The 25,312-nt window shown below is 41.2% G+C and overlaps 1 protein-coding gene across 6 annotated transcripts in view; it reads left to right on the top strand.

Moving 5' to 3' along the window:
- NRP1 (neuropilin 1) overlaps positions 1-24,706 on the top strand; it is a 138,629-nt gene extending 113,923 nt beyond the window's left edge. For 2 of the 6 annotated variants that reach the window (XM_043563162.1, XM_043563161.1), the window contains exons 12-18: positions 2,514-2,618; positions 6,987-7,046; positions 12,526-12,663; positions 16,491-16,762; positions 17,247-17,343; positions 19,605-19,655; positions 21,796-24,706. In XM_043563162.1, coding sequence (XP_043419097.1) covers positions 2,514-2,618; positions 6,987-7,046; positions 12,526-12,663; positions 16,491-16,762; positions 17,247-17,343; positions 19,605-19,655; positions 21,796-22,085 — 1,013 coding nt within the window. In that variant the 3' untranslated portion in view covers positions 22,086-24,706. Of the gene's footprint in view, positions 1-2,513; positions 2,619-6,986; positions 7,047-12,525; positions 12,664-16,487; positions 16,763-17,246; positions 17,344-19,604; positions 19,656-21,795 lie in introns of all 6 variants that reach the window. The other 4 variants (XM_043563160.1, XM_043563159.1, XM_043563164.1 and 1 more) reach the window with 3 other exon arrangements.
- Positions 24,707-25,312: the final 606 nt, after the last annotated feature.

Raw genomic sequence — 25,312 nt, 5'->3', positions numbered from 1 at the left:
AATGGCTATTGTTAGTACCCAGATGTTAATCAATTGAGCATATGCTCATGGTTGTTTCAAAGAATGCTTTTTAATATCACCTTCTTGTGGTTTCAAAATTATTTGTGTTTTGAGCTACCCAAATATAATTACATTCTTGAGCACATTAAACATCATAAAACTTTTCTTATGCACTAAAGAATCTGAAGCTATAAATCACCATACTAGTGAATAATTCATAGCTACTTTTGTATGTATTTATTTTAAAGCAGGCCATTATCTCCCATTCTTTATTGTGTAGTTGTTTCCTTATCTGTAGTCATATCTCAGACCTCTGAATTATCCAGTCACTATCAGCACAGACTAAGAATGACTATGTGCCAAGACTTTGGCAAAGATACCAAGAAACAAAAAGGGATGGGCAGATTGAACCGACTGCAGACAATGTTTGTTCCATTTACTGGGAAACGTGTTCATCTGGAAAAGGGAATCGGTTGCCATGATGCAGGTCATCAGCCTGGATTCTAGAAAGCAACACTGATTTAAGAGGTGGAATGAATGGATGGCTGAAAAGACTGAGGCTGGTGGCAGTTTGCCAGTGTCAACTCTGTAGTGAGAGGTACAAATCGTTGGTGAAGAGATTTGCCACAGATGTTTCCAAGCACTCACAAAAGTGAGGAAGTTGCCCTTAGCCATAAGAGAAACCAACATCCGGGGAAAGTAATGTCAAAACTTTTTGACACAATCTGTGAAAGGGAGTGGTTTTTTTTTTTTCTTCCTTAAAATGATTAACAGGCCCTATTAAAATATCTGCTTCATGACTGTGCCATGGGACATACCTAGAGGGATACGGGAAGACGGTGAGATATAGCTGAGCCTTCTGCAAGTGTCTGTCCTGTTTGGGGCTAGCATTTACAAGACACAATTAGAGAATCACAGAAGATAAAATATATCCAAGTAGTAAAATTGGGAAATAAAAATTATTCACTTTCTATTTTTTAAATTTAAACCAGGTACTACCCTGGGCCACTTCCAATGAGGAATTCCTCCTTTATAAATCCCATAAGGAATGCAGATGAATAGAGAGTTTAAAATACTTAAAAGTGGCAGGTAACTCAGTGAATACAAGTATCTGGATTAGCAGGGAGGATTCCACTGATTCACTGATAGCAGTACGTGGAGCCCAAAATGTGTGTATATGCATTTCACAAAGTCTAGATGGTGTGCCTAAACACTGTGCACATTCTCTGTACACATTCCTAGTGTGTGCTCTGGGCAGTTGAGGAAGTTGAAGCTAGCTAAATTTCTTTCTTTTTTTTTTTTTTTTTTTAATGCTTATTTATTTATTTTGAGAGGGGGGTGGGTCAGAGAAAGAATCCCAAGCAGGGTTTGTGCCGTCAGCTCAGAGCTGGACACAGTGCTCCATCTCATGAGATCATAACCTGAGCCAAAATCAAGAGTCGGATGCTTAACCGACTGAGCCACCCAGGCGCTCCTAGCTACATTTCTATATCTGTCATAACTCTGCTCAGTAATTAAGCACAATAACAAAGACTGTCAATTTTTTTATTGAGAAAGAAGCAGTTACCAACACATTCCCAGACACATGGCCAGAAGCTATTAGAGAACAGGCCCCCACTCCCAGTATCTTGTCTGGTTCTCAGACATTGAGAGCTGTACATTATCTCAAGCCTTGCAAAGTGAAAGGTAATGCCAAAAACTATAAAATATTAAACAGATTGCAAGAATGAGTAACAGGCTGAAAAATAATAGACCAAACTAAGTTTAAAGAACTTCAAAAGCAGTCTTTGATTAATGTTGGCTACCTTTCAACTACACACTCAAAGATACAGGAATACCTGTCCACAGTGGAATGCAGTCTTCCGGGAGTTAAGGGAAAATGACCCCAGGACATCTAAGACAGCTCCTCTCAAACACCTGCTCTGGAGAGGGGGATCACAAGTTGAGAAGCTTACTTAAAGGGAAATGGAGTCATTCACAATTTTCTTTCTTTCTTTTTTTTTTTTTTTTGAAAGAACAATATTGTACTAAAAGTGAATCTTGAGACTCCCTTTTGGAGAAAAATTCTAATACAAACCTAGCAAGCTTAGCTAATACTAAGAAAGTAAAAGAATTCATGACAGGCGAATTCTGTAGCCCATTGAGAACGTAAGGAAAAACAGTTGAAGCAGAATCTCTGTCATCAAAGTTCTCAATTCCAGAGTCATGAATAAATAACCAGTGAGAATGCAAGCACTTTTCACAAAAAGGATGTTTATGTAGATAGCAATGTATAAAATGCTAGGGCAGCCAGCTCTACTGAACAGATATGGATCAAATACCAAAACAAAGCAGTCCCCAACGAATTCTGCCAAATCCAAGTAGATTTAGCTCCTGAAAGGGAGGCAAATCATGCTCCTGGCCTTCTTACCACGGATTAGAGTTTTCTGCAAAGGTGTTAGCAGACTCAATAGCCAGAGCCTTGCAAATACATTTCAGAGGTGTGAGGTAGTAATCCTTGGATCTTGTTTCAGCACCTACAGCTGGACCGACCACTCCCAACGGGAACCTGGTGGACGAGTGTGATGATGACCAGGCCAACTGCCACAGCGGAACAGGTGATGACTTCCAGCTCACAGGTGCAGAAACCATCTTCATCCCATTGCTGTGCCATTTCAGTCATGTCGTAGTGGAGACCTGCTAGTGCGTGTCTGTTCATGTTTGTGTAGCTCCTCACGGTGGCGGCCATCATCAACTGGGGTCACTGCTTCCTTTCCTCATGCCTTCTGCCGCCGCCGTTTGACACAATTATTTTAGCCATTTTCAGAGCCAGAGGCTAGGATTTTCTTAATTCCATAAGAATTTCTCTATGGCTCCATGTGCTAAACTCATCCTCACCTTCAAACCCCCACCCCCACAACACGTGCACCACCCCTACACAACCACACACTTCAAAATGTTTATTTGCATTTTTGAACAAGGGGAAAATGCTTTGAGTGGAACCTTTACCCAACTAATTGATGAAATTAGGCTTATATTTGAAATGCAGCTTTTAAGTTAGGGTTTTGTAAATCATTTTACATTGAAATTTACAAAGGCAGAATTACTTCTTATTTCACATCAGCAACGACTAGCAAATGTATCAGGGACGGTGTGTGCCAAATACCTCACTAATTAATTTAGAGTATTACTCCATAACATTCTAAAACCCTAAGAGCTACAAAGTGACCTTCTCTTCTACTTGGAATGGCAGAGGAAATATTAGACAAGTGGGGAAATGGGATTGTACCACTTGGAAATTGGCCAAGGCAGTAGGATTTTCACCCTATTGTTGCCAAAGGCACTGTGGGACCTTTATCACCACTTGGGTCAAATGCAGTTTCATATAGCATCTGACTCTCATTTTAGATTAAACATGAGCCCTTGGATACAGGTCTGTATTTTTAGCCAGAGGGGACTCAGAGAGCCCACATAATTAATTTCCATGGGCGAAACTGAAGGCATTACCATGTAACTTCATAATAGTGCCATGTTATTGGCTAATGCATTAATGTAAAAATCTGGAAGGAAATGTCCCACAGTACATTTCCAATTACTTCAAAAGCTCTCCTCTGAAGGAGTGAGAGAGCTCGACACTCAGATAGAATAAGAGGTGAAATGTAGCTCAGAGACATAGTACCATGAACTTGGTTTACATTTAAATCCCAGCTCCTAAGGCTGTCTCCCTCCAAATTTCCAGGCTAATCACCTACAGTCATAGGGCCAATAAATGTTACTATGGGCTTTTGAAAACAAATCTTGTGTGTAAGCAGCCAAAAGCCACAAAAATTAATTAATGTAGAGGCATTTTCTTTGTGAGATGTCAAGTTCAAGCTGAAAACCCTACAGCTGATGTTAAGAACAGAGTACCATTCTATGAACCAGGTCCTGTGGAACCTTCCCAGGATTGCTTGTAAACACCCTGACACAGACCTCAGGCTCTTTGTGGACCCTGTCACACATCTGTAGTGAAATTCCTCATAAAAAGGAACGACTGTAGTCATCACAGTATACCCTTTCAATTGCCCTCTTGTGGAGAAGGTTCTTTTCTTTATAAACCCTAAAGTGGTCAGTTAATATTGATTAGAAACAAAGCCTCAGATTTACTTCTCATATCAGAACAACCAACCTTCTCATTTTTGGATCAGTTCATGACTGAATCAATTGAAACTGAACCCTTTGAATGAAATAGGGCAAGTATGTTAGCCTGGAGCAAATTATGTATGCCAAACGAGTAACAAACCACAGAAAATGGGTCATTTATAGTAGAAACACTGACAGTCTTTTAAATGTACAAGGTTATAGTTTATCTACAGCATTTAACATCATTTATTGGTGAGATAGAAAAAAGTTCTAGTTTTTTTTTTTTTACATATTACAATGGCAAAAAAAAAGTTATTTTCTCGAGCCAGCCCGTTTGTCTCAACATTTCTATGAATCAGACATATATTAAGAACTTCCAGAGGTATTGATAATGCCTGCTCTATGCCCCCATCAAGAAGAGGTGATTTCAGAAGGCATCTCATGTTTCAAATTCATTTATTGCATTGCGGCCAGTTTTGGGTTTTCTTCTTGTTGCTGTTTTTACTTGTTTTGCTTTATGAAGTTACTTGTTCTCCTTTTCTGAGAAAGGGTGTGCTCCTATGTAAGCTTTTCTGCAAGGAGCAAAATCCTCCCTGACCCAGGTATCACCTTGCGTGGAAACAGCTCACATCCTAGGCTCACACACACTCCTTGCTCCTTCAGTCACAGGCTTTGCTGACAGAGCCTCAAACTTGGCATGTTGAGTGTAATGGAGCCAAAGTGAAAGCATCCTCACCTTATCCTGATAGGAGGGGGTGTGGAAATTAGGATGAATGCTCTCTTTCATGGTGTTTGGTTCCTTAATGCAGATGGTGTCCCTTTAATTTCTCCTCCTGGGTTGGCTGCTTTGAATATAGTGGCAAATAAGTATTTTAGCAAAATGTTCATTACTTACAAACAACACTGAATTCCAGGTGAACTCTACCAAAATGCATGGAAATGAGGAGAGATTTTGCTCTCCCACACTGCTTGCCAAGGTGAAAATTCACCCCTGAAGTTACTCATTTGCAAATGCTGTTGAAGTCGTTAGATAATACAATTAGCTTCAAAGACACCAGGAGGCCAAATTTCTCATTGGGTCTGTGTGTACCCAACATCAGAGTTTGGCTCCCAACGTATAACAAAACTGATAATGCATATCAGTTTTAAAAAGTGAATTTTCACCTTGAGTCTTTCTCCCTTGAGACCACTGGGAACAGAATGCTAATGTATTCTGGCCTCCCTCCAATTCTGCCATTATAGATTCACCTCCTTAACCCATAATATATATAATTCTTTCTTCCTAGTGCTTGCCTCATTGAGGCCACGCACACGTGTGACCGCTCATCCAGCGTATATGCTGGGAAAGCAAGGGTAACATGACTTGGTGCTGTAGTCGATTAGCTCCAAAATCTTCAAACCATCCCAAGAGCATGATTTTACGGCTCTCTGATTCATGATCTGGATGATTTCTGCTCTGTGGAAGCTGCAGGGTGAAACTAGGACCTGGCCAGAATAGAGATGATCACACATCTTTATTGAATGATCCTACTGGAAGCTGTACAATGGCACCTTATAACCACCTCCCAAACTTTCCCTGATACTCATGAGCCCACCCCATGTCCTTCCCCTGAGTCTGCCCTGGGCTTTCCCTCTTGGGGTAACAAATAGATTATCTCTGATCATAATCTGCAAAACAGATACACATAAGGAGAAATGGCTCCAACACCTTATGTAATAAACAGCAAACGGGTGTTTCCCCTGCACTTAGTGGGTTATAAGCCTCACCTGAGAAGCTTTTGCAAATTCAGATTTCAAGGCCTGAACTTTGGACATTCTGGTTCAAGGAGTTCCAAGGAGGACAGGCGGATTGGCAGCTGCAGTTTCAACCAGAGTTCAGGTGATTCTTGTGTTTGGCAAGTTCAAGAACACGACTTTAAAACAGAAGTGTAGGGGCACCTGGTGGCTCAGTTGGTTAAGCTCAGGTCCTGATCTTGCAGTTCATGGGTTTGAGCCCCGCATCTAGCTCTGTGCTGACAGCTCAGAGCCTGGAGCCTGCTTCAGATTCTGTATCTCCAGCTCTCTCTGCCCCTCCCTCTCTCTCTCTCAAAAATAAATAAACATTAAAAAAACTAAACCAGAACCAGAAGTGTAATAATGAGGAGGAGCAGAAAATGGAAGCGCCCAGGTGCAGAAGAAAAGAGGGTGGAGCTAAATCAGCACCTGGTTTCCTCACCAGGAATTCCAAAGTTGCCCCACCGATTGAGAGCTCACAACATTCAGGATATTCTTTGTGCAAACTTCCAGTTCTCTGGGCCTGTGAACTTTTTCTGCAGCTTCTCCAAATCACACACTGGGCAGAATATTTGTCCTTGGGAAAAATAAACAACTACAACTACAGCAGCAAAAGAAAGGAGAAACTGCTGTCGCCCTCTTAAACCTACAGTTTTCAAAATAGATTGTGGGGAGCAGCCCTACACCGCCCCTGAAGGCACGCATCTGAAACCTTGGGAAACTATTTGAAGCTTAAGAGGCCCAGGTCAAGTTTAATTCCCAAGTCACTGGGGACTTGTGGAGGCTTTTGCCCTTCACTGTCACAATTGTGTAGCACGCTTAGCCTGGGAACCAGGGAATGCCCTTGGAACAAAGTCTCAAACTGTCCATACCGCCTGGATGCTTTATGAGCAAATGTGTTGAGTAAAAAATAGTGGTTTATTTGAACTTGATATCGTGGTGGACAAAATCTAAGTAAAACAAATTACTACAGGCGGAATTAAAGGAAGGATTTTCTGTGGAAAATGTTCGCCTCTAACAGATGTATGCACACATGCAGCATTTCTTTAATGCTTATTATCCCCAATGCTTACTTTTTCTCATTTTCGTCTGTCACTATTTTTGTTTTTCAGGTGGGACCACCGTGCTGACCACAGAAAAACCAACCATAATAGACAGCACAATACAATCAGGTATCCAACAAAACAAAATGGCGTAGATTCCACGTGTGGTTCTCCCCCCCCCCCCAAATAGTGCATGGCCGCCCCCCTCCATGCCCTGAAATAGTGCCCTGCACAGCTTCTTGGTTTCGGTTTCCCCCAAAGTCCTAGAAGAGGGACGCCACGCAGCATCTGGTCTCTAAGCATGAGCCATAAATATTGCTTTCCTTTCATCCACATGTATATGCAGCCAGGAGTGAGGTTTCCTTCTCCATCAGTAATTGCCAAATGGTGACAATCCCAGCTCCCGACTGAAGGAACTGAGTAACATACTTTGTTTAACGCAGCACATCTAGGACATGGACTGTGTTTGCAAACTACAGGAGAAGGAAATCTCACAGGCAGCAGCCTGACTATTTATTTTCATCACAATTCTGCAAAACCGAGACAGGCAAAGTTTGTCAGTTTTGCCTGCCACAAAGTTGGCAGTTTGACAACAGCGTTTCCAGTGGGCGTGCCACGAAGTGGGGTGCAGGAAACCAGGGCTCTGATTGTGCGGGGGGGGGGGGGGGGAGAGCGGCGCCCTCAGGAGCGCCTCCGCATCCTTTTATTCATAGAAAAGCGTAATGACTTTTCAAACCCTTGGCTTGCTGTTTATCAGCGGCCAGCGGCAGTGAAATGGCAGCCTCCCCCCTTCTCTCTTTTGTATTTTGTTAGTATTCTGTAAAATTCTTCCCCCCAGACACACACGAAGGGAAATAGTCAGTATAAGCAATCAGAGGTTTTAAATACTTTAAAGTTAATCATTAGAGTAAGGTGACCAGGTCAGTTTTCCAGCTTCTCCCATTTCCTTTATTGAAGCTCACTCAGCCTTGGCCTCCACAGTCATTTATTAATGGGGCGTGTGGTGTATATCAATGTTTCCTCAACAGTATGACACAACCCAGCTAGGCAGAAAGTAGAAAGGACTGCTCTAATTAGTATGCTTCCTTAAAGGACACTGTCACCGTTGACCTGATTAAACTGCAAAACAAACTTCTCTTCACTTGAACTTAACCCCAAGTTTCCCTGTGGTGTGCTCAGGTTGACAGAGTTCTTGCTACCCCATGGCTCAGACACCCCCAACTACAGAAAGGTGAAACAGAAGAGTATCTGTTCACCTAAATTCAGAAAAAACTATAGTCCAAAGTACATCTTTACCAGTTGTAAAGTATGGCCTCCAGGGGTTGTGCAACCACGCTGGATGGCTGCAGTTGGTCATGAGTGAAGCCCGGCCTCTCGCTTGTTTCCTGACTTTTCTGGGGGCCCTTGGCCCTCTTGGGTGGTTTTCTGTGGAGTAACTGCCGGCTGGCTTTCTGTGACCTTCTGTCATAGGGAAGAGGGCTGAGGTGAAAACATGAAGTTCTAATGATGTAACAAACATATTAACTGCTCTGTTAGTTTTTTCTCTTGCTAGAGAGTTAATTAAAACCACTCTAAGGGGCGTCCGGGTGGCTCAGTCGGTTAAGCGTCTGACTTTGGCTAGGTCATGATCTCAGAGTTCGTGGGTTTGAGCCCTGCGGCAGGCTCTGTGCTGACAGTTCAGAGCCTCGAGCCTGCTTTGGATTCTGTGTCTCCTCTCTCTGCCCCTCCTCTGCTTGTGCGCTCTCTCTCTCTCTGTCTGTCAAAAATAATAAACATTAATTTTTTTTAATAAATATTTTTAAAAATTAAAAAATAAAGCCACTCTGAAGTTGCCAATGAACTTGTTTCAACTCCTCTCTCCTCTTGCCTATCAAAAGAGCTAGGGATCATTTAAAAACTAAAAGTGAGCAACAGTTCTAGAGAAAATGGAAAGGTATACACCAGATTCCAAAATGGGATAATTCTCCCTGGAGGTGGAAGGTTAGGCATGACTTTGTGAATGCATTCGGTTTGTGCATGAGTTCAAGGGCCAGCCATCTCAGAGGGTGTACTGTGGTCAGAGCACAGATGTACAGATAGAGAACCAGTAAGACCCATAGCGACCACAATCTAAACCAGTTTATGTCAAACCAGAGCTTATTGATAAAGGCGGTCTGCTCTGGTTTTGAGTTCCACACATGACCTTGGTTTCCCGTTTTTCCATTGCTTGAGTCCTGAATCTGTCTCCCAGTCTTTGTGGATAATGGACAGTCTGACCTTCTTTGAAGAGTTCTGTTCATTGTCACCTTCTGGCTAAACCAATGCTGAGAACAGTCAGAGGCCAAGTCTGATTTTGAGGTGTTCACCCAGTGGTGGGACCCACCTATCTGATAATTTGATCTACATTGTTCTGCAGTTTTCAGATTCTTTGGACATCTTTACAAGCAGCAAACTGAACCCCTGAACTTTCATCTAATCTCATTTTGCTGAAACCATTAGATACTCAAGCAGAGTCTTAAAATTTCATTTTTGTGGATTCTTATCAATATAATAAATTCAGTGGATATATAATATTCATATACTGCCTGGGTTGTAATCAGATGCATAAAAGCCTATTAATGCTTTGCCAGGAAATGATGAGAAACCCTGCATTTTAAGTCTAACTCCCCCTGCTGAAACATCTCACCCTCTGAGGATCTTCAAACACTCCTATAGCAGCTCAGAGTATATTCCTAACCTCTGATTACATGGGCCTGAGCACCTCCACTTATTTGGACTGAAAGACCAGTCTGTGAGTAAGCTAGTTAACATCCTCAAAAGAAGTTTTGAAAAGCAGATTCTAAAATTAAATCCTTGTGCATATATGGTGCTAATGATTCGACTGTGGGCAAGATAGTTCAACAATTGCAGCTGGTGCGTGCTCACAGCGGCTGTAAATTTGTTTTAAGTTCAGAATATTGTTTCCTGCTATTTTTAAGAGTCAAGAAGGGATTTAGCCAGATTATTCCCAATGAATTTAATGAGAATCATGCAGCCACAGGGCCTGGATAATATTTTGAAGACGGAAAGGTCAATAGTCCTATATACTTAACTTCATTCATCAATTTGCTTTTTTCTCTTTCTCTTTCCTCTTTTCTGCTTCTGTCCTTCTTTTTTCCTCCCTCAATCTCTTTTTTTCTTTCCCTTCCCTATAAATGTTTGTGTATATTTTATGTGTTTAATAGCCTTTCTGGCCAGGCTTGAATTTTCAACATTTTCTCACCCCACACCCTCGCCACCATATGCATTGATTAAAAAAAAAAAAAAAAAGAGTATTTCCTTTAAATTAGCAAGATTGCCAGAGATTATATGATTGGGACAAGAAGATGAAAGAGTAGTAAAATACATAACGTTAGAGCAGATTGCCTTGTTAAATTCCTAGGACTGGAAAAAACATGAGAAGATAAACACAGACCACTGAGCAGTACAGCTGCAGAAATGCTTGAGTCCTCCTTTCAAGCAAGGCTGTCCTATGTCCTGGTCATTACCAAAACATCCAAGTTCATATATTTTATTGTTATCACCAGAAAATTAAGAGCCAAAATAATGCATGGTGTGGTTTTCTATACTATACAATAATAATTTGATGTATTAACCAGAAATACAACCAGAAATGTGTGTGCTGTAATGGATTGCTGCCTTCCTACATGTGCATGTCTTCTAAACTACATTTAAGGAGGAAACCCAAAACCACACACATATTAACATTTTCCAATATTAACATTTTCTAACATGAGATTATGCGGCAGTACATTCCAGGTTTGTGGGTGTTGACATCCAAGGTTGCTCAACCATTTAGTCACTGTTCAATGGACTGTAGTTCATCTGCATAATTCAATCTTGCTGCTCAAAAGTGTGGTAAATTTTGGAGAGGGTTTCTCATGCTTTAAGAAGCCCTATTTCATGGTTAGGATAGACTAGACATGAAATATATCACTCCAGTGACACCATAGCTGTGAAATACAGCCCTTTTGCACTAACACAAAGTCCGCACGTTATATGCATCACGTGGCTCACACTAGAGTTACTTTCCCAAACTGGCCCTAGGCACCCTTCCACCCCTCACCCCTCAGGAGGTCTCCTTGTCCCTGGATGGGAGAATCCATCCAGTTTCCTTTTGACAATGCATATGGTGCATTCCTTCCAAAATTCTACATTAGCATTTGAAAAGGGTTCCTTGGAAACTAAAAATGCAAAGTAAATCATCCTTATCTATTCACTAAATCTTCCCATTAAAATCCCTGCCGCCATTGTTAAAGGGGGGGAGGGGCAATGGAGCCCAGGCTCCGAGAAGAAAGCAGGCTACGTCGTGTTAAACACGGACAAAGTTAAAGATCAAAGCAAGCTAGGATCTCAGCCTGACCCTAATACAACATACGATACTATACCTCCCTTATTGTACATAGGAATTGTTTGAGGAATGTCCAAGATCCAATTGGCGAGACGCCCTGGGCACCTCTCTCTCCGTTTCAATGCTGCCATCTTGTGGACTACCTAAACTCAAGAAGCGGTGACCTTCCTTCATTAGAGAAAACAGCCGCGCTTTGTGTGTTTAATTTTATGTAATGGGGGGAGGAGTGGGACTGGCAGAAGCAGGAGAATTTTATCTTTAGGATTATTTTTATTAGTCGCTTCAGTTTACCAAAAACAAAATCCAGCCATTATGATTTCATTTTTTCCATACTTAAAAAGAGAAGCTGCTTCTAAGAAAAAAAGGAGTTGAGTAAAAAAAGTAAAGCTATGGGGGTTAAAAAAAACACCACAGTCAAATAGCACCTTGTAGAACACACAAAATGAATAATCCCTCTGAGAATCCATTCATACTTTCTTTTTAGATTCCAAAGGAAACACTTTGAACATGAAAAAAAAAATTTAATGCGCAGCTATTTAAAAATGCTTTGGCTTTACGTGAACTTGCCTGGATTTTAAGTGGGGTGAACAATTTACATACACATTTTAAAATTCACTAAAAAAGCAGAAACTTTCATTTAAAATTGATTGACCTGATGCAAAGCACAGAAGAAAAAATAATCTTAAGAAATGCTTCAGAGATCTGACCTAAAGACCTGAGGCATTAGCCAGAATGGTGAGAATACAGATAGCCTCCAGAATGAGACATCCAGCCCAGTCACATTTCTAGACTTTTAAGGTTCACAGGTCAATCTGTACTTAAGGTTCTTTTCATTGGTGGATATCAATTTATATAATAAGAATAGAGTATCTTTCATATTAAATATTGTGGACCAAGGGAGAATGCTACAGATGTAATATATATGCCTTGGAAAGTAACCTTTCTGGAAATTTTATGTAAAACCAATTTGGCAGGCAGTCCATAATCTTTTTAAAGCTGGATAAAAAAAAAAAAAAAAAAAAAAAAACCCTAAACGTGATTTTGCAAACATTTTGACATCTCCATGCGTCTTTTGAGTTTCCCGGAAATCCTGGATTTTGTGGCTTTCCCAGAATTTTCAAACATACGTTAAGTTATATAAATTGTGCCTCCTGTGAGCAAATTAAAGGCCTTTCTGACCTAAATGATTAAATTTGTCTTTCTCTGCTTTTCTCTATTTTTCCTTTCCACCCACTGAAGAGTTTCCAACATACGGTTTTAACTGCGAATTTGGCTGGGGCTCTCACAAGACATTCTGTCACTGGGAACATGACAATCACGTGCAGCTCAAGTGGAGCGTGTTGACCAGCAAAACCGGACCGATTCAGGATCACACAGGTAACGGAGAGTTCACTTCAGCCTCATTTCTTTGAATTAGCAAAGGTGTGGCTATGGAGGGTTTCTGTGGCCTGTGGGACCAGCGGTGTTTGAAAAGACTACCATGTGTTCACTCATGTCTTCCTTTCCTGGAATTACCAAGCTCTCCTTTCCTAGAAGGGATGTTTGTCCGCCAAGTAGTAGAGAAAGCTGATTAAGTTTGGCAACTGACTGCCTCTCTGGTAAATAGCAAACTGGGTAAAGATGTGTGAATAATTACCTGTTTCATACTTTTCCTGAGCTGTTTATGGCAATTTCAAGTATACTCAAATAGAAAAGGCTTAGTGAAATGAACCCTATATGTATATAACCCAACTTCAACAGGCACTAAATCACAGGACTCTTATTTTATCCCTATCTCCCCTGACTCTGGATTATTTTGAAGCAAGTCCAGACATATGTCATCTCATTTATTTTGCAGCTAAAGAAACAATAAGTGAGACTATTGCTTGCTCTCTCTTGACCCTTGACGTGGAAGTGGAAGAAGGTGGGGTGGGATTCTTATTCTTTAGAGGAAGGTTGTAAATCTAACCCATTTTTTCTGAGCAGGTGGAAACCTCACCCCACACCACCTCCTGTCTTGCTTTCCTGCTAAGATTAATGAGGGGCAGAGGGATGGGCTGGGGGTTACAGGGGGCTGACAGCCACTCCAAGAACTTTTTATCCACCGCCATCCTGTTTTCCTCTTAGTCATCTTGTCACCCAGTGTAAAGATCCAGCGGCATCCTACAAAGACCACATATACACACACTCCCATACACAACAGATACAACCCACCGACTTCTACCCTACTCAGGGAGACTTACAGGACTGTTCACTGAAGAGGTGGCTTCTCAAATGATACCTTTGAGGGGCATTTTCTGAGGCTGAGAAATCTCATTAAGCAAAATTGCCCCATGCTAGGGCTTTGGGCCAGTGGGTCAGTGGGCCAATGGATGGGCAGAGGGCACTTCATGCCTCTCCCATTTTATTGTTCACTTTTCTTTCCCCAGTGAATATAACCATTAAGTAGGTTGAATTGGCCGCCTTCCACCACAGCTACCTCTTTTCCTAATGAGAATGACAAGGAAATTGGATAAAATTGGACTCCTTCAATTCTGAGACACTTTCAATTGAATCTTAAGACAAGCAGTTTTAGAAAACTTAAAATACTTTGACTGTAAATGGCACTGTACATATAAATGGCATCAAATTAACCAAATGCAATTAGCTGAAATGAAGGCAGTAATGGTGGAAAAATTGATGCAAAGTGAAGCAAAATGGCTCAGTAGGATCTGACATTCAAAGGAGGTTAAAAGCTATGTTAGCCAGAGACAAAAGCTAAAAGGCTTGCAGAAGTAAAGTGCTAATTGAGAAAATGAAGACAGAGTTCCTGACCCAGAACTGTGATAAAACCCCTGAAAGGGAAAAATATCAACGCTTTATGTGTTGGAGTATCAGAAAAGGAAGGCTTGTCTTAGATTAACAGCTGAGAAGTGTGATTCCTTCAGAAGGATTTGTCTCTTTTGTTCTCCCAGACACCCAGATTTACCAGGTCTGCCCTGAAGAGAAAAAGCCTCCTGTAGCACTAGGAAGGCAATCATTTGCTGAGAGAGGGGCGAGCCTGATATCTGAAAGGCAGGAACTTGTTAACATAAAAATCCTAGATGAAAAGAGCCTACACCCAGCACACATGCACACGGACCGACATTACACAGTATTCCGCACTTTGCAAATCAGACCTGGAGATTTCTTTAAATTAGCAATATCTAGGTAAAATATCCTGCTGTTCAATTTTGAATTTTTTCAAAGAAACCCACGTGGTTTTCTGCAGTTGACTTCTAAGAGGGAAGCTATGTACCTCCTTAAGGAGGATTCCTGAAGCCCGTCATCTTCCCTGGTTCGTTGAACAAGGGTTGTTTGAGGAGCTCTATTACTTTAGATTAGATGCTGAACTGGACACTGGAGATTCGGGAATAAAGGAGGGTAGCCCTGCCCTGAGGAGCTCACAGTCTGGTTGCAGGTGAGAAATGATTACTGTGCAGGTGTGAGGGTGCCCCAAGGTGGGGATGAGCAGCGACAAGAAAGGTAACACAGGGGATCAGAGAAAGCAGTTCTGTCCCGGAGACTGTCTGAGCTAGGATGGCGTGTGCAGACGTGGAAGAGGGATGGCAGGTGGTGTGGTTGGGCAGGTTCCTCTGTGAAGCAATTAGATATGTGGCAGGGGGGGTGTGTGGCCTCGGGTGAAGAGGCTAACGGTAGTGAGGAGCCACTGACAAGCTTTGAGCAGAGGAGTGACAGGAGCACGTTTTTAGAAGACCACAGTGCATCGGGGCAGAGGTCATGACAGATTTCTCAGGCAGCCATCTTTCCTCTATCCAAGTCCAGTTTTCTCCTTCTTTCTTCAACCTCTTCACTGACTAGCCAAAATAAACCTCTTGGACTCCATTAGTGTGCTTCCTCTCTGCAGCATCTCTAACTTCAGTATTTTTCCCTAAGATGGGCATGTTGGGCACAGAGGCACGATGGGTGTGTTTTCTACCTGTCCCTGCTGGTAGACTGATACCCTACTCACCTCAGGGAAATGGCAGTGTCACACAGATAGGGTAAAGTAGTGGGAGAAAACAAACCCCAAGAGTGACTGAGTCCCCTTGGTCATGGGAGCACACCACAAAAACAGTATCAAACATGCTGCTGGAATTTCCACCCTCTTCGTATTTCACCCGTTGGTTTCATTAAGAGTGTTTTGGTGCAATCTCATCTAAGCAGCCAGGTGATGGAAGCAAGTTGCCCACTGATGCATCCACTTCCACCTGGACACCGTTGATGCAGGCGAACAGATACAAGGACGTGCCCACATGTGCACAGTGAAAAAGTATCTCACAAACACACAAACCCCTTGGGCAGCAAACAAAACATCCTGCTGCCCACTGAGGCCCAAGCATCAGATTCACACTTACATCAGGTGAAGCGTTAGAGTAGGTATTTCTATTTGCAGAGCAAACAATGAAACATGAGTTGTGTGCATAGACCAGGTGGTGGCAGGAGGAAATGTTCCCACTGGGGGTAATTAAAAGCAAAGCCAAGAGTAAGTCCTTGCAGCCCAGCAAGTGTCTACGCTGCCAAAATGGCAAGTTCTAATAAGCCTCAAATATGCAACCTTGCCTCTCCTTGAACCAGAAGCCCACATCAAACAAGAGTGAGACTTGAGCTGAGATTCAAGCTTTCAGGTGTATTTAAGGAATTTATAAGCCATTAAAATAAATGAGGGAAAAATCATCTGAATTTGTGGGAAAAAGAAGATGACTAGATTATTTGGAAAAACTGCAACTTTATTATTATCAAGAAGCTATAGTGACCTAAGTATCCTCACCCAGCTCAAATGATAAATAAGAAAACATCAAAATATGTTCCATTTAATGTCTGTGTTCACATCAGTGCTGCTGAAACTATTTTAAAGTTGCATGAAAATAGGTCTGCCCTCTGCTTTCAGTGTGCTTGCAACGATGCAAAGGCCAACTGGAGTCACAGCCCAGATCCACGTGACAGTGCATTCCAAATATGTAGTATCCAAATTAATGCTGCTTCACAGCCTTCTCCCAATTAAGCACCCACTCACAGAGGCTTGGAGTGCAGACCCAGTTGCCAAAGAGGTTCCCCAACAACAGCACACCGCTCCCTTTCCACTGCATATTTGGGTTCTTGGTGCTTAGCCTAGGAGAGAAGGTTTGAGTCACGGAACTGGAAAGAAGAGGTAAAGGATTCATACATTCAGCCACTCTCCCTAACCTGGGTTTTTGTCACAGCAGGAGATGGCAACTTCATCTATTCCCAAGCCGACGAAAACCAGAAGGGCAAAGTGGCTCGTCTGGTGAGCCCCGTGGTTTATTCCCAGAACTCCGCCCACTGCATGACCTTCTGGTATCACATGTCCGGTTCACACGTGGGCACGCTGAGGGTCAAACTGCACTATCAGAAGCCAGAGGAGTATGACCAGTTAGTCTGGATGGCCATCGGACACCAGGGAGACCACTGGAAGGAAGGGCGTGTCCTGCTCCACAAGTCTCTGAAGCTTTATCAGGTATGCCCCCTTCCCTTCCCCGGGTGGGAGGGCAACTCCTTCAGAGACACTGAGATAATGTTGAAAATCATGGAGAAGAGATGTGGGAATTATTCCAAAGATGATTTCAGGCATTTCCCGAACCTGGGATTTCGCTGCAATCTCAGTAGCATATTTCGCAGTCTCCAACATTATAGGAATAGAACCAATTTGCTGAGAAAGAGGAGAATGCTACTTTATAATCTATTTCTGGATGCCACAATGAACATTCCTTTTATTTGGTGCTTTCCCCAGTTTAACGTTTTGAGTTATAAAAAGAGAGTGTTAGAAGTTTGATGCCATCACCAGGCAGTTAACATAGATTGATGATCGAAGCGCACGCACGCTTACATGAAATCTCATGAATTTAATTTATGTGCCATAGATTGAACTGAACAAGCATTTGTAAACACTGCTATTCAGGACTGAACATTTCAATACTGCGAAAATGATTTCATTTTGTTAGGTGATTTTTGAAGGTGAAATCGGAAAAGGAAACCTTGGCGGGATTGCAGTGGATGACATTAGTATTAATAACCACATTTCACAAGAAGACTGCGCAAGTAAGTATGAAGTGCTGTCGAAACCAGACACACTTTCCCAGGGCACAGTTATTTTCACGTGATGGTGTTGGTCTTGTTCATTTAGACCTAGAATTGCAATGCAGGCTATAGGCACATCCTGTGAAGTGCAAATTTTGATGCAACAGGGCATAACATCGGGTCAGTTTATCTTTAGTACGTCCTTTCCTAACCCAGTTCATTTAGTGTCTGATTGTACCTGCAAAACCACATAAATAATGTGGAATCCAAAAACCATAGCTCAGGAGAAAGACTCACAGTTTACAGGCTATATATACCATGCCAAAACATTTTGATGAAAAGTGGAAAACTCTGACATCTGGATAATTCCAAATATCTGAGTCTATAAACAAAACAGCAGGCCGTTGAAAATTTTGAGCACAGTGAACTTAATTAAGGTTACATTTTTAATGAATCATAGAAGCTATAATTCTTTGTTTTATTACAAATAAGTAGATGTTTCTGACTCTGAAAATAGTGGCAATGACTCAAGAGAATAAATGAAATTTTGAGACTTTACCTAGTATTAGAGTTTATGGTTTTTATTGGTCTGGATGTATAGATGAAAGTTGACATAGAAAACCAATTCATATTCCCTGGTTCTTGATATGTAATTATAAATAGAATCACTAATGGCAATGTAATAGCACAGTAATTAGTCTTAAGCTCCATTTGCTACACTTAAACTTTTGCTATATATCATATAATAGGATGTTAATTATAACAAAATGGAGTAAGCCTATTGGGCAAATTTAAGACAAAGGGGGCCTGTTGGCTGTAATGGGTTTTTGGTCATTTCAGCAATTTACAAAGCTTTTATTATACAATATGTTGAATATATGTAATCCTAAAGTGGCAATAATTTGATATGGTCAATTAAAGAAATTAGGGGAAAAAGAGCAGTGAATAAAGATCTGCTTCTTCGTACTATGTAAGGAAATCTATTTAATGCCACACTACTTAGCAGGTCTTCACAAGAAATGATAAGACTTAATATTTCAGTTGCAATTACTCTACAGATTGGCCACATCCAAGTCTACACTGTTGTTAAAATATGTATTTCAGGGGTGCCTGGGTGGCTCAGTCAGTTAAGCATCCAACTTCAGCTCAGGTTGTGATCTCACGGTTTGTGAGTTCAAGCCCTGCGTTGAGCTCTGTGCCGCCAGCTCAGAGCCTGGAGCCTGGTTCTGATTATTTGTCTCCCTCTCTCTCTCAAAAATAAACATTTAAAAAAATATGCATTTCATGCAGTTACACAGGCTTTCCTATTCCAAGATGAGAATTATATTTTTAGAATGTAAGAGTAAACTCCCTAAACTAAGGAAAAGAAATCAAATTTAATTCCATTCAGCAAGTTTTAATGGACTGCATATTGTATGCAAAGCAGCATCCAAGTGCTCCGGTGAATATATAGAGGGATTGAGACAATTCTGTGAGCATTTTTCTTTTCATGTGACTGGTCCACATGGCTATAGTTGTTATGAAGCAATGTACTCAGAAAGTCACAACTAATGCATTGCCAAAATACTCTATGTTGCTGTCACAATAAAAAGATGTATAAGATAACTGTATAATTATTCATCAAATATATATCCTTGAATATTTAGCTATGGATGCTATGAGACTATCAACTATTTATTACTTATCCACACATTTATGCAACAAATATTTATTGAGGCACCTTTTATGTTCTGGACACTGTTGTAAATGTTGGGAATGTAGCAGTGAATAAAGTACTCAAACTCCCCACCTCCTACTCAAAACCACATGAGCTACTGGAACTCTTTTCCAGAGGGTTTGTTTGTTTGTTTGTTTGTTAAGACACTGGACACAGTCTCTTGCCTCAAAGAGCTAGGAAGCAGTTATCTACAAAAGCACAGGATGGTAGCCATATGCACAACCCCACTACTGTTTCCTATTTTCATCAGATTTCTCCCCACACTCCAGATGCCAAAACCATCACCCTCCACTCTTCTCTTCAAAACACGGACAGCTGTGCTACCTGGATTTTGATGTGACACAGATATCTTAGTCATCTGACATTGCCCCTCTATTGATCTATGGTTATGTGGTAGGGTGGGATTGCACTAAAAACTCTCAAAGAGATCTAGCAGAACCATTAGTGTGAGGAAGGGGTGTGTGTGTGTGTGTGTGTGTGTGTGTGTGTGAAGGTTTATGTGGTTGTGTGTATCGAATTTTGTTGGCAGTTCAAATATCTCTTTCAATTTTGTTTAACTTGTCAGAACCGGCAGACCTGGATAAAAGGAACCCAGAAAATAAAATTGATGAAACAGGTAAATTTTTCTTGCTGACCAATTTTTTTTTTTTAATTTACTATGGCTTTCATGGTAAATTTTATGAAGCAACTATCTGGAACGTTAGTGCCCTGGTATATCAAAGCAGTTCAAATAAAATAAACGTCTCTGCCCATGGAGCTGCGAATTGTCACAGAGTGAGTGCTCTCTTCTAAGCTGTCTGGAGGTCTAGGGAAGCCACCGAGGCAAGTCCAGCTTGGGGGAGTGGCTGAGCCCTGGGGGAGCGTGCTCACCCTGCCCTCCCCTGTCTGAGCTGGAGGAGCCCCTAGAGCATAACTGTGTGAAACACTCTCACTTTACAACTGTAGAAGTAGGAAACCAGTAAAGACCATGACTTACCCAGAGATCAGTGCTAATTTTCATACAGTAATTTGAAGCCAACCTAAATTCTTGTCTGGTTGATATCCAGACATGATCTTTGAGGACTGGAACCCAATTTTTGTGATAAGCTGTTGTGTTCAATCTGTTTCCCTCCTCTTCTTCATGGGACCCCTAACTTTGTGCTAATGAAGACAGTGATGAGGATGAGGATGATGATGATGATGATGGCAAGGATTTATTGAGGACCTAGTAGGTTCCACACACTTTATATATGTATCTTCTATGCTCTCTAAAGCTTATTTATCCCCATTTTGTACACGAGGAGGCTGAAAAACTCAGATCAGTGACTTGCCTTTAAGTAGCACAGTTAATTGGGTGGTAGCCTTGGATCTTACACAGATTAATCTGAAAATGTATGTTTTTCTTGACTACTTTGTGATGAAATACAAGACATTTGATCAGAGTTGGGCCTTGCCTAATGCTATTTTATTTCTAGAAGCTTCTGTACCTCCCAGCCAGCAGTTGTGGATTGATGGACACTTGCCCCGGAATCACTCACAGCTGCTGCCAGCAGTTCTGTGTCCTACACATTAGCATAGGCACCTGTTGCCTGTAGAAATGTGGACTGGCTATAGTCAGACTTGGACTTGATAGACACAGATAAATATGGCACTATACTATGACATTAGTAACATTAACACCCAGCTCATTCAGCTTAGTTACACAGCCCACCACACTGAGATGTAAACTTTATTAGAGGTTGTTTCAAAACAATGTTTCAAGGGAGAGAATATTAATATGCCCCAAGGCTTGTTTTCCCCTGTTTAGGGACTTGCATCTCATATTTTTAGTTTTCTTTGATTGGAATCTTTGTTGATCAGAACACCATTAAGTAAACACTGAATGTTGTGCATTAACATTTTAGTCTCATTTCTAGTACCACATAATTAGGCTCAGAGCTCCCATGTTAATAATTTTTCATGTTCCACTCTAAAGAAAACATTTCCCCAGTGACTGAACTGCAGAGCAGTGTGACTGTCTCCAGTGAAACCACCAAGGCTGCAAAGATGCTGATTATTAACTGTGTTCTATTCAGCACAGCACAGACACGGTCTCTAGCTCTGAGCCATAACCCATTTGAAATGTCAGCAGCAAGCATCCCCTTTGTCCTGAAAGCTCTCTCCTTCTTGAGTGAACCCATGGTGGACTTGGGGGGAATCTGTTTGACTTGAGGATTTTACATGTGGAGGAACAAACACGTGCATAAACTGTGCCCAGACTCGCTGGAAATGGTGCCACATGAAAGGGCAGCTTGGAAGATTTCCTTGTGCCTGGTTTGGGGATCAGGCGAACACACAGGTCATGGTCAAATCCCCTTACTAGCCAAATGTGTGACTAAGCATTTTGCAGAGCTTGATGACCACATGTTTGGCCAGGGACTGTAAACACAGATTGTGATCTAGTACAGATGGTGGGCTGTGCAAAATCTGAATTCAATTAGAACATAACCCTCCCTGTATGTCCAGAATCAGTTGTTTCCATGTGCTGAGCTATCTATCAGAGTCACAGCACCGACTCCCCAGAACTCTCCCCTCCCATACCTCAGTTCTAAATCTTGGTGTTTCCCGCACATGGGGGAGCCAAACCCCACTTCAGAGATTGCCTGCGGGCCCTTGAGAGAAGACGGACGAAACTGGAGTGTGGGATTTGCTTTTTTCTCTCCTTTTTGTCTATTCTTCTGTCCACTTTCATCTGGTATGCTGGCATTGCTCATGGGCCAATTGTTCTTTTCCCCTAGGGAGCACCCCAGGCTATGAAGGCACAGGAGAAAGCAATGAGAACATCTCCAGGAAGCCGGGCAACGTGTTGAAGACCTTGGATCCCATCCTCATCACCATCATAGCCATGAGTGCCCTGGGCGTCCTCCTGGGTGCCGTGTGTGGGGTCGTGCTGTACTGTGCCTGTTGGCACAACGGGATGTCCGAAAGAAACTTATCTGCCCTGGAGAACTATAACTTTGAACTCGTGGATGGCGTGAAGTTGAAAAAGGACAAACTGAATACACAGAGTACTTATTCGGAGGCATGAAGGCAGACAGATGAAAAGACGAGTCAGAGAATTGAAGGGGAAGGACGTAACTTGAACGTGCTGGGGAACTGTTTGTTGATCTCTCTCACTGTACAGGCTGGGAAGTGCGTTGATGACGCTGAGCCAGGCTTTTCTCAGGAGCATCCATGAGTACGGCCGACAGACATGAACAAGTTAGCTGTGTTCGCAATCAGAATCATGTACAGTCAGCTTTTTTCTGTTGGTTTCATTTGAATAATCCAATGCTGGTGTTGAGACCAAGTATGAATGACTTAATGATTCATTTCGACTCTCCCTCCCCATTCTCTCTCCTCTTCCTTTTATGGATTCTTTTCAGAAACTGCGCAAAATCCAAGATGCTGGCACCAAGTGTATTCAGCGGGGCCCTTTTGATGGACATGCTACCTGTAGCCCAGTGCCCAGAATCTATTAGAATAACTGCACTTCAGTGGACTCCTGAAGCTGTACTTGTGTATAATTGCCCGCGTCGTGCATAGGCAAAGAAGGGTTAGGATGTTTTATGTTAAAGTGCTGTAGCCTCAGTACCAGTATAGTGTGTCAGCTCTGTTTACAAAGCAATACCGTCAAATTTTCTTGATGTTTTCCAGTGTTGTACTAAACCTCGTGCTTGTGAACTCCATACAGGAAACCGTGCCATCACCAAACACTGCTGGCAACTGGGTGTGCTGCCGACAACCGCAATGAAAAATCCTTGGCACTGGCTAGTCTATGTCCTCTCAAGTGCCTTTTTGTTTGTACTGGTTCTCATTGTGTTACATTAACAACCCGCTCTGTTTCTCGCTGGTGAAAGCCCTACTCTTTAATCAAACCCTGGTGGCCCACTGACTAAGAAGAAAGTATATTTTAGTGTGAGATGTCAGCCCCTGGGAAGGCAAGGGCTCCGAAGATTTGGCAATGTGGCTTAATTGTTCTGCTTTTTCCGTAGTTCAATTTCATGTCTCTTGACCCTTTTGTATAAAGCTGCAATATTCTCTCTTATTGGTCTTTCATATGGAATGTATTTTCAAATGTAAACTCTTTCTCTCCTCTCTCTTTCTCTCTCTTTGTCTCTCTCTCTCTCTCTCTCTCTCTTTTCTCTCTTAGAATTTAAGCATTTGCCATTGTCCAGAAAAGAAACTTGCAGCTTTAACCTGCTGGTAATGGCAAGCAATTTTGCTAGACTTTATGTTTAAAAATAAATAAATAAGGGAAATTCCTAACTTTGCCCTCCAAAGTCTAACTTTGGTTTTCTTGTTAACTGGTTAAAGTGACAGTATCTTTTTTCCTTAAGCCATTTGTCTGTCTGCTCCAATCAAAATGATCTGAGATAGAAATGTTTGCATTTAATAGAGTGAGAAGCTGAGGGAGAAGGAATACTAATTGGCTTTTAAGTGAGACCCAAAGGAAGGACTGAATACAATTCTCCAAGTATCCAAAAATATGAGATTTTTACATCCAAATATGCAAAATGACCCTTGAGAACCCTCTTGTTTTGCTATTGAATCAAACAAGGGAAATGGAAGAAAGAACAGTTAATTTAAGAAAGTGACTATAAATCCTGGTGCCTGGGGGGAAGTATTTTAAGATAATACGGGGAAAGAAAACAAGTAAAGTCAAAACAAATCTTTAAAAACATCTATTGAGCAGCAACGCTGAAAAAACAGAGACTTGAATGAATGCACCTAGAAACTTCCAATGGCTCACAAAGAAAAAGCCTGCCTTGGGACTGGTAAGAAGGAAGCCTAGAACAACAGCACAGAGCCGTAAATATCTTATCAGGCAACATGCGAATTAATCCAAAGAAGCTGTGGTTGTTTCCCGTGTATTTGTATCAGGCCATGGTGTATAGAACTTTTAGACTGTCCTTCCTACATTGCCCTGGGTCCCTTTCAGATGCATTTGTGGGAGTAACATTTGCATCATGAATGGGTCAGTCCATTCATCTTGGTTTAATTGGATTATGAATGCCTTTTGTTTCCAGGAAAGTATTGATCACTAGGAAAAAAGAATAGATTTTTATCCCCAGAGGCATTCATTCAGTTGTTACAATCATACCAGGATGAAAGCACCAAGATGTGTTTTTGTTTTTTTGCTTTTTTTTTTAAGGCAACAGACTTAGAGTTGTCCTTAGTCAAGGAAGAATGATACTGCAACTTTAAATTTTAAAGTATCTTGCACTGATAAATATATTTAAAAATTATATGTTTATAAAGTTATTAATTTGTAAAGGCAGTGTTACAAAATGTTCAGTTTATATTGTTTTAGATTGTTTCGTAATTTTTAAAGGTGTAAAATAACCTATTTTTTCTTTATTGAAATCTATAAGACTTTCTGTAGTAAAATGTTTTCATTTTACTGGTATATGATTGCTTCATGTTTTGTACCATCATAAAATTTTGTGCAAATTTTTTTTACAGAAATTTTTATTTTCTATGACAATATGACGCTTGTAAATTGTTGTTTCAAAATGAACAGCGAAGCCTTAACTTTCAATGACATTTGTATTCTCAGACACTGAGTAGCATAAAAACCACATAGAACTGAACTGTAACTTAGATTCCAAACTATGACTACTACATTCCAAAGAAACAGTTGAATTAAACATTTTCATAAAACACCCACACCTGATGGCTTTTATTATATTAGCTTTGTTCTTGTTAAAGAAATTGGTATTGTGCCAACATTGAATCACTTCCAAGATTTTTTAAAGTTCTTTTTCTTTTCAAAATTTTCTTTTTCAAAATTTATTTTACAAAGAGAGAGAGTGAGCTGGGAAGAACGGCAGAGGGAGAGAAAGAATTCCAAGCAGGCTTCACGCTCAGTGCAGAGCCCGACATGGGGCTCCATCCCACGACCCTGGGATCATGACCTGAACCGAAATCAACAGTCACTCAACTGACTGAGCCACCTAGGTGCCCCTAAAGTTCTTTTTTTAATTTTTAAAGTATATCCTAATTAGGAGAGAAAGTTAAGAAGACATATCCCAAAGTAGAATACTGACCCAAATTAGACACTGTCAGGATATAGGAATATAGAATTTAGCCTTATACACAGAAATTTTTCAACCCCAAATCTTATGTCAAATGCTCTTTATTCCATTTGGTAAATCTTTTTTTTTTTTAATGACATTCACAAACATCTGTTGATAAGTTTTGTTTTTATAGAAAGTAGGTACTAAACTGACAGGGTTTATGCATGTGCCTTTGTAGGTGTAAGGCAGTGTTAAG

The sequence above is a fragment of the Prionailurus bengalensis genome, chromosome B4, assembly GCF_016509475.1.
Source record: "Prionailurus bengalensis isolate Pbe53 chromosome B4, Fcat_Pben_1.1_paternal_pri, whole genome shotgun sequence".
Classification (NCBI taxonomy): Eukaryota; Metazoa; Chordata; class Mammalia; order Carnivora; family Felidae; genus Prionailurus; species Prionailurus bengalensis.
This window is presented reverse-complemented; position numbering and strand designations above follow the sequence as displayed.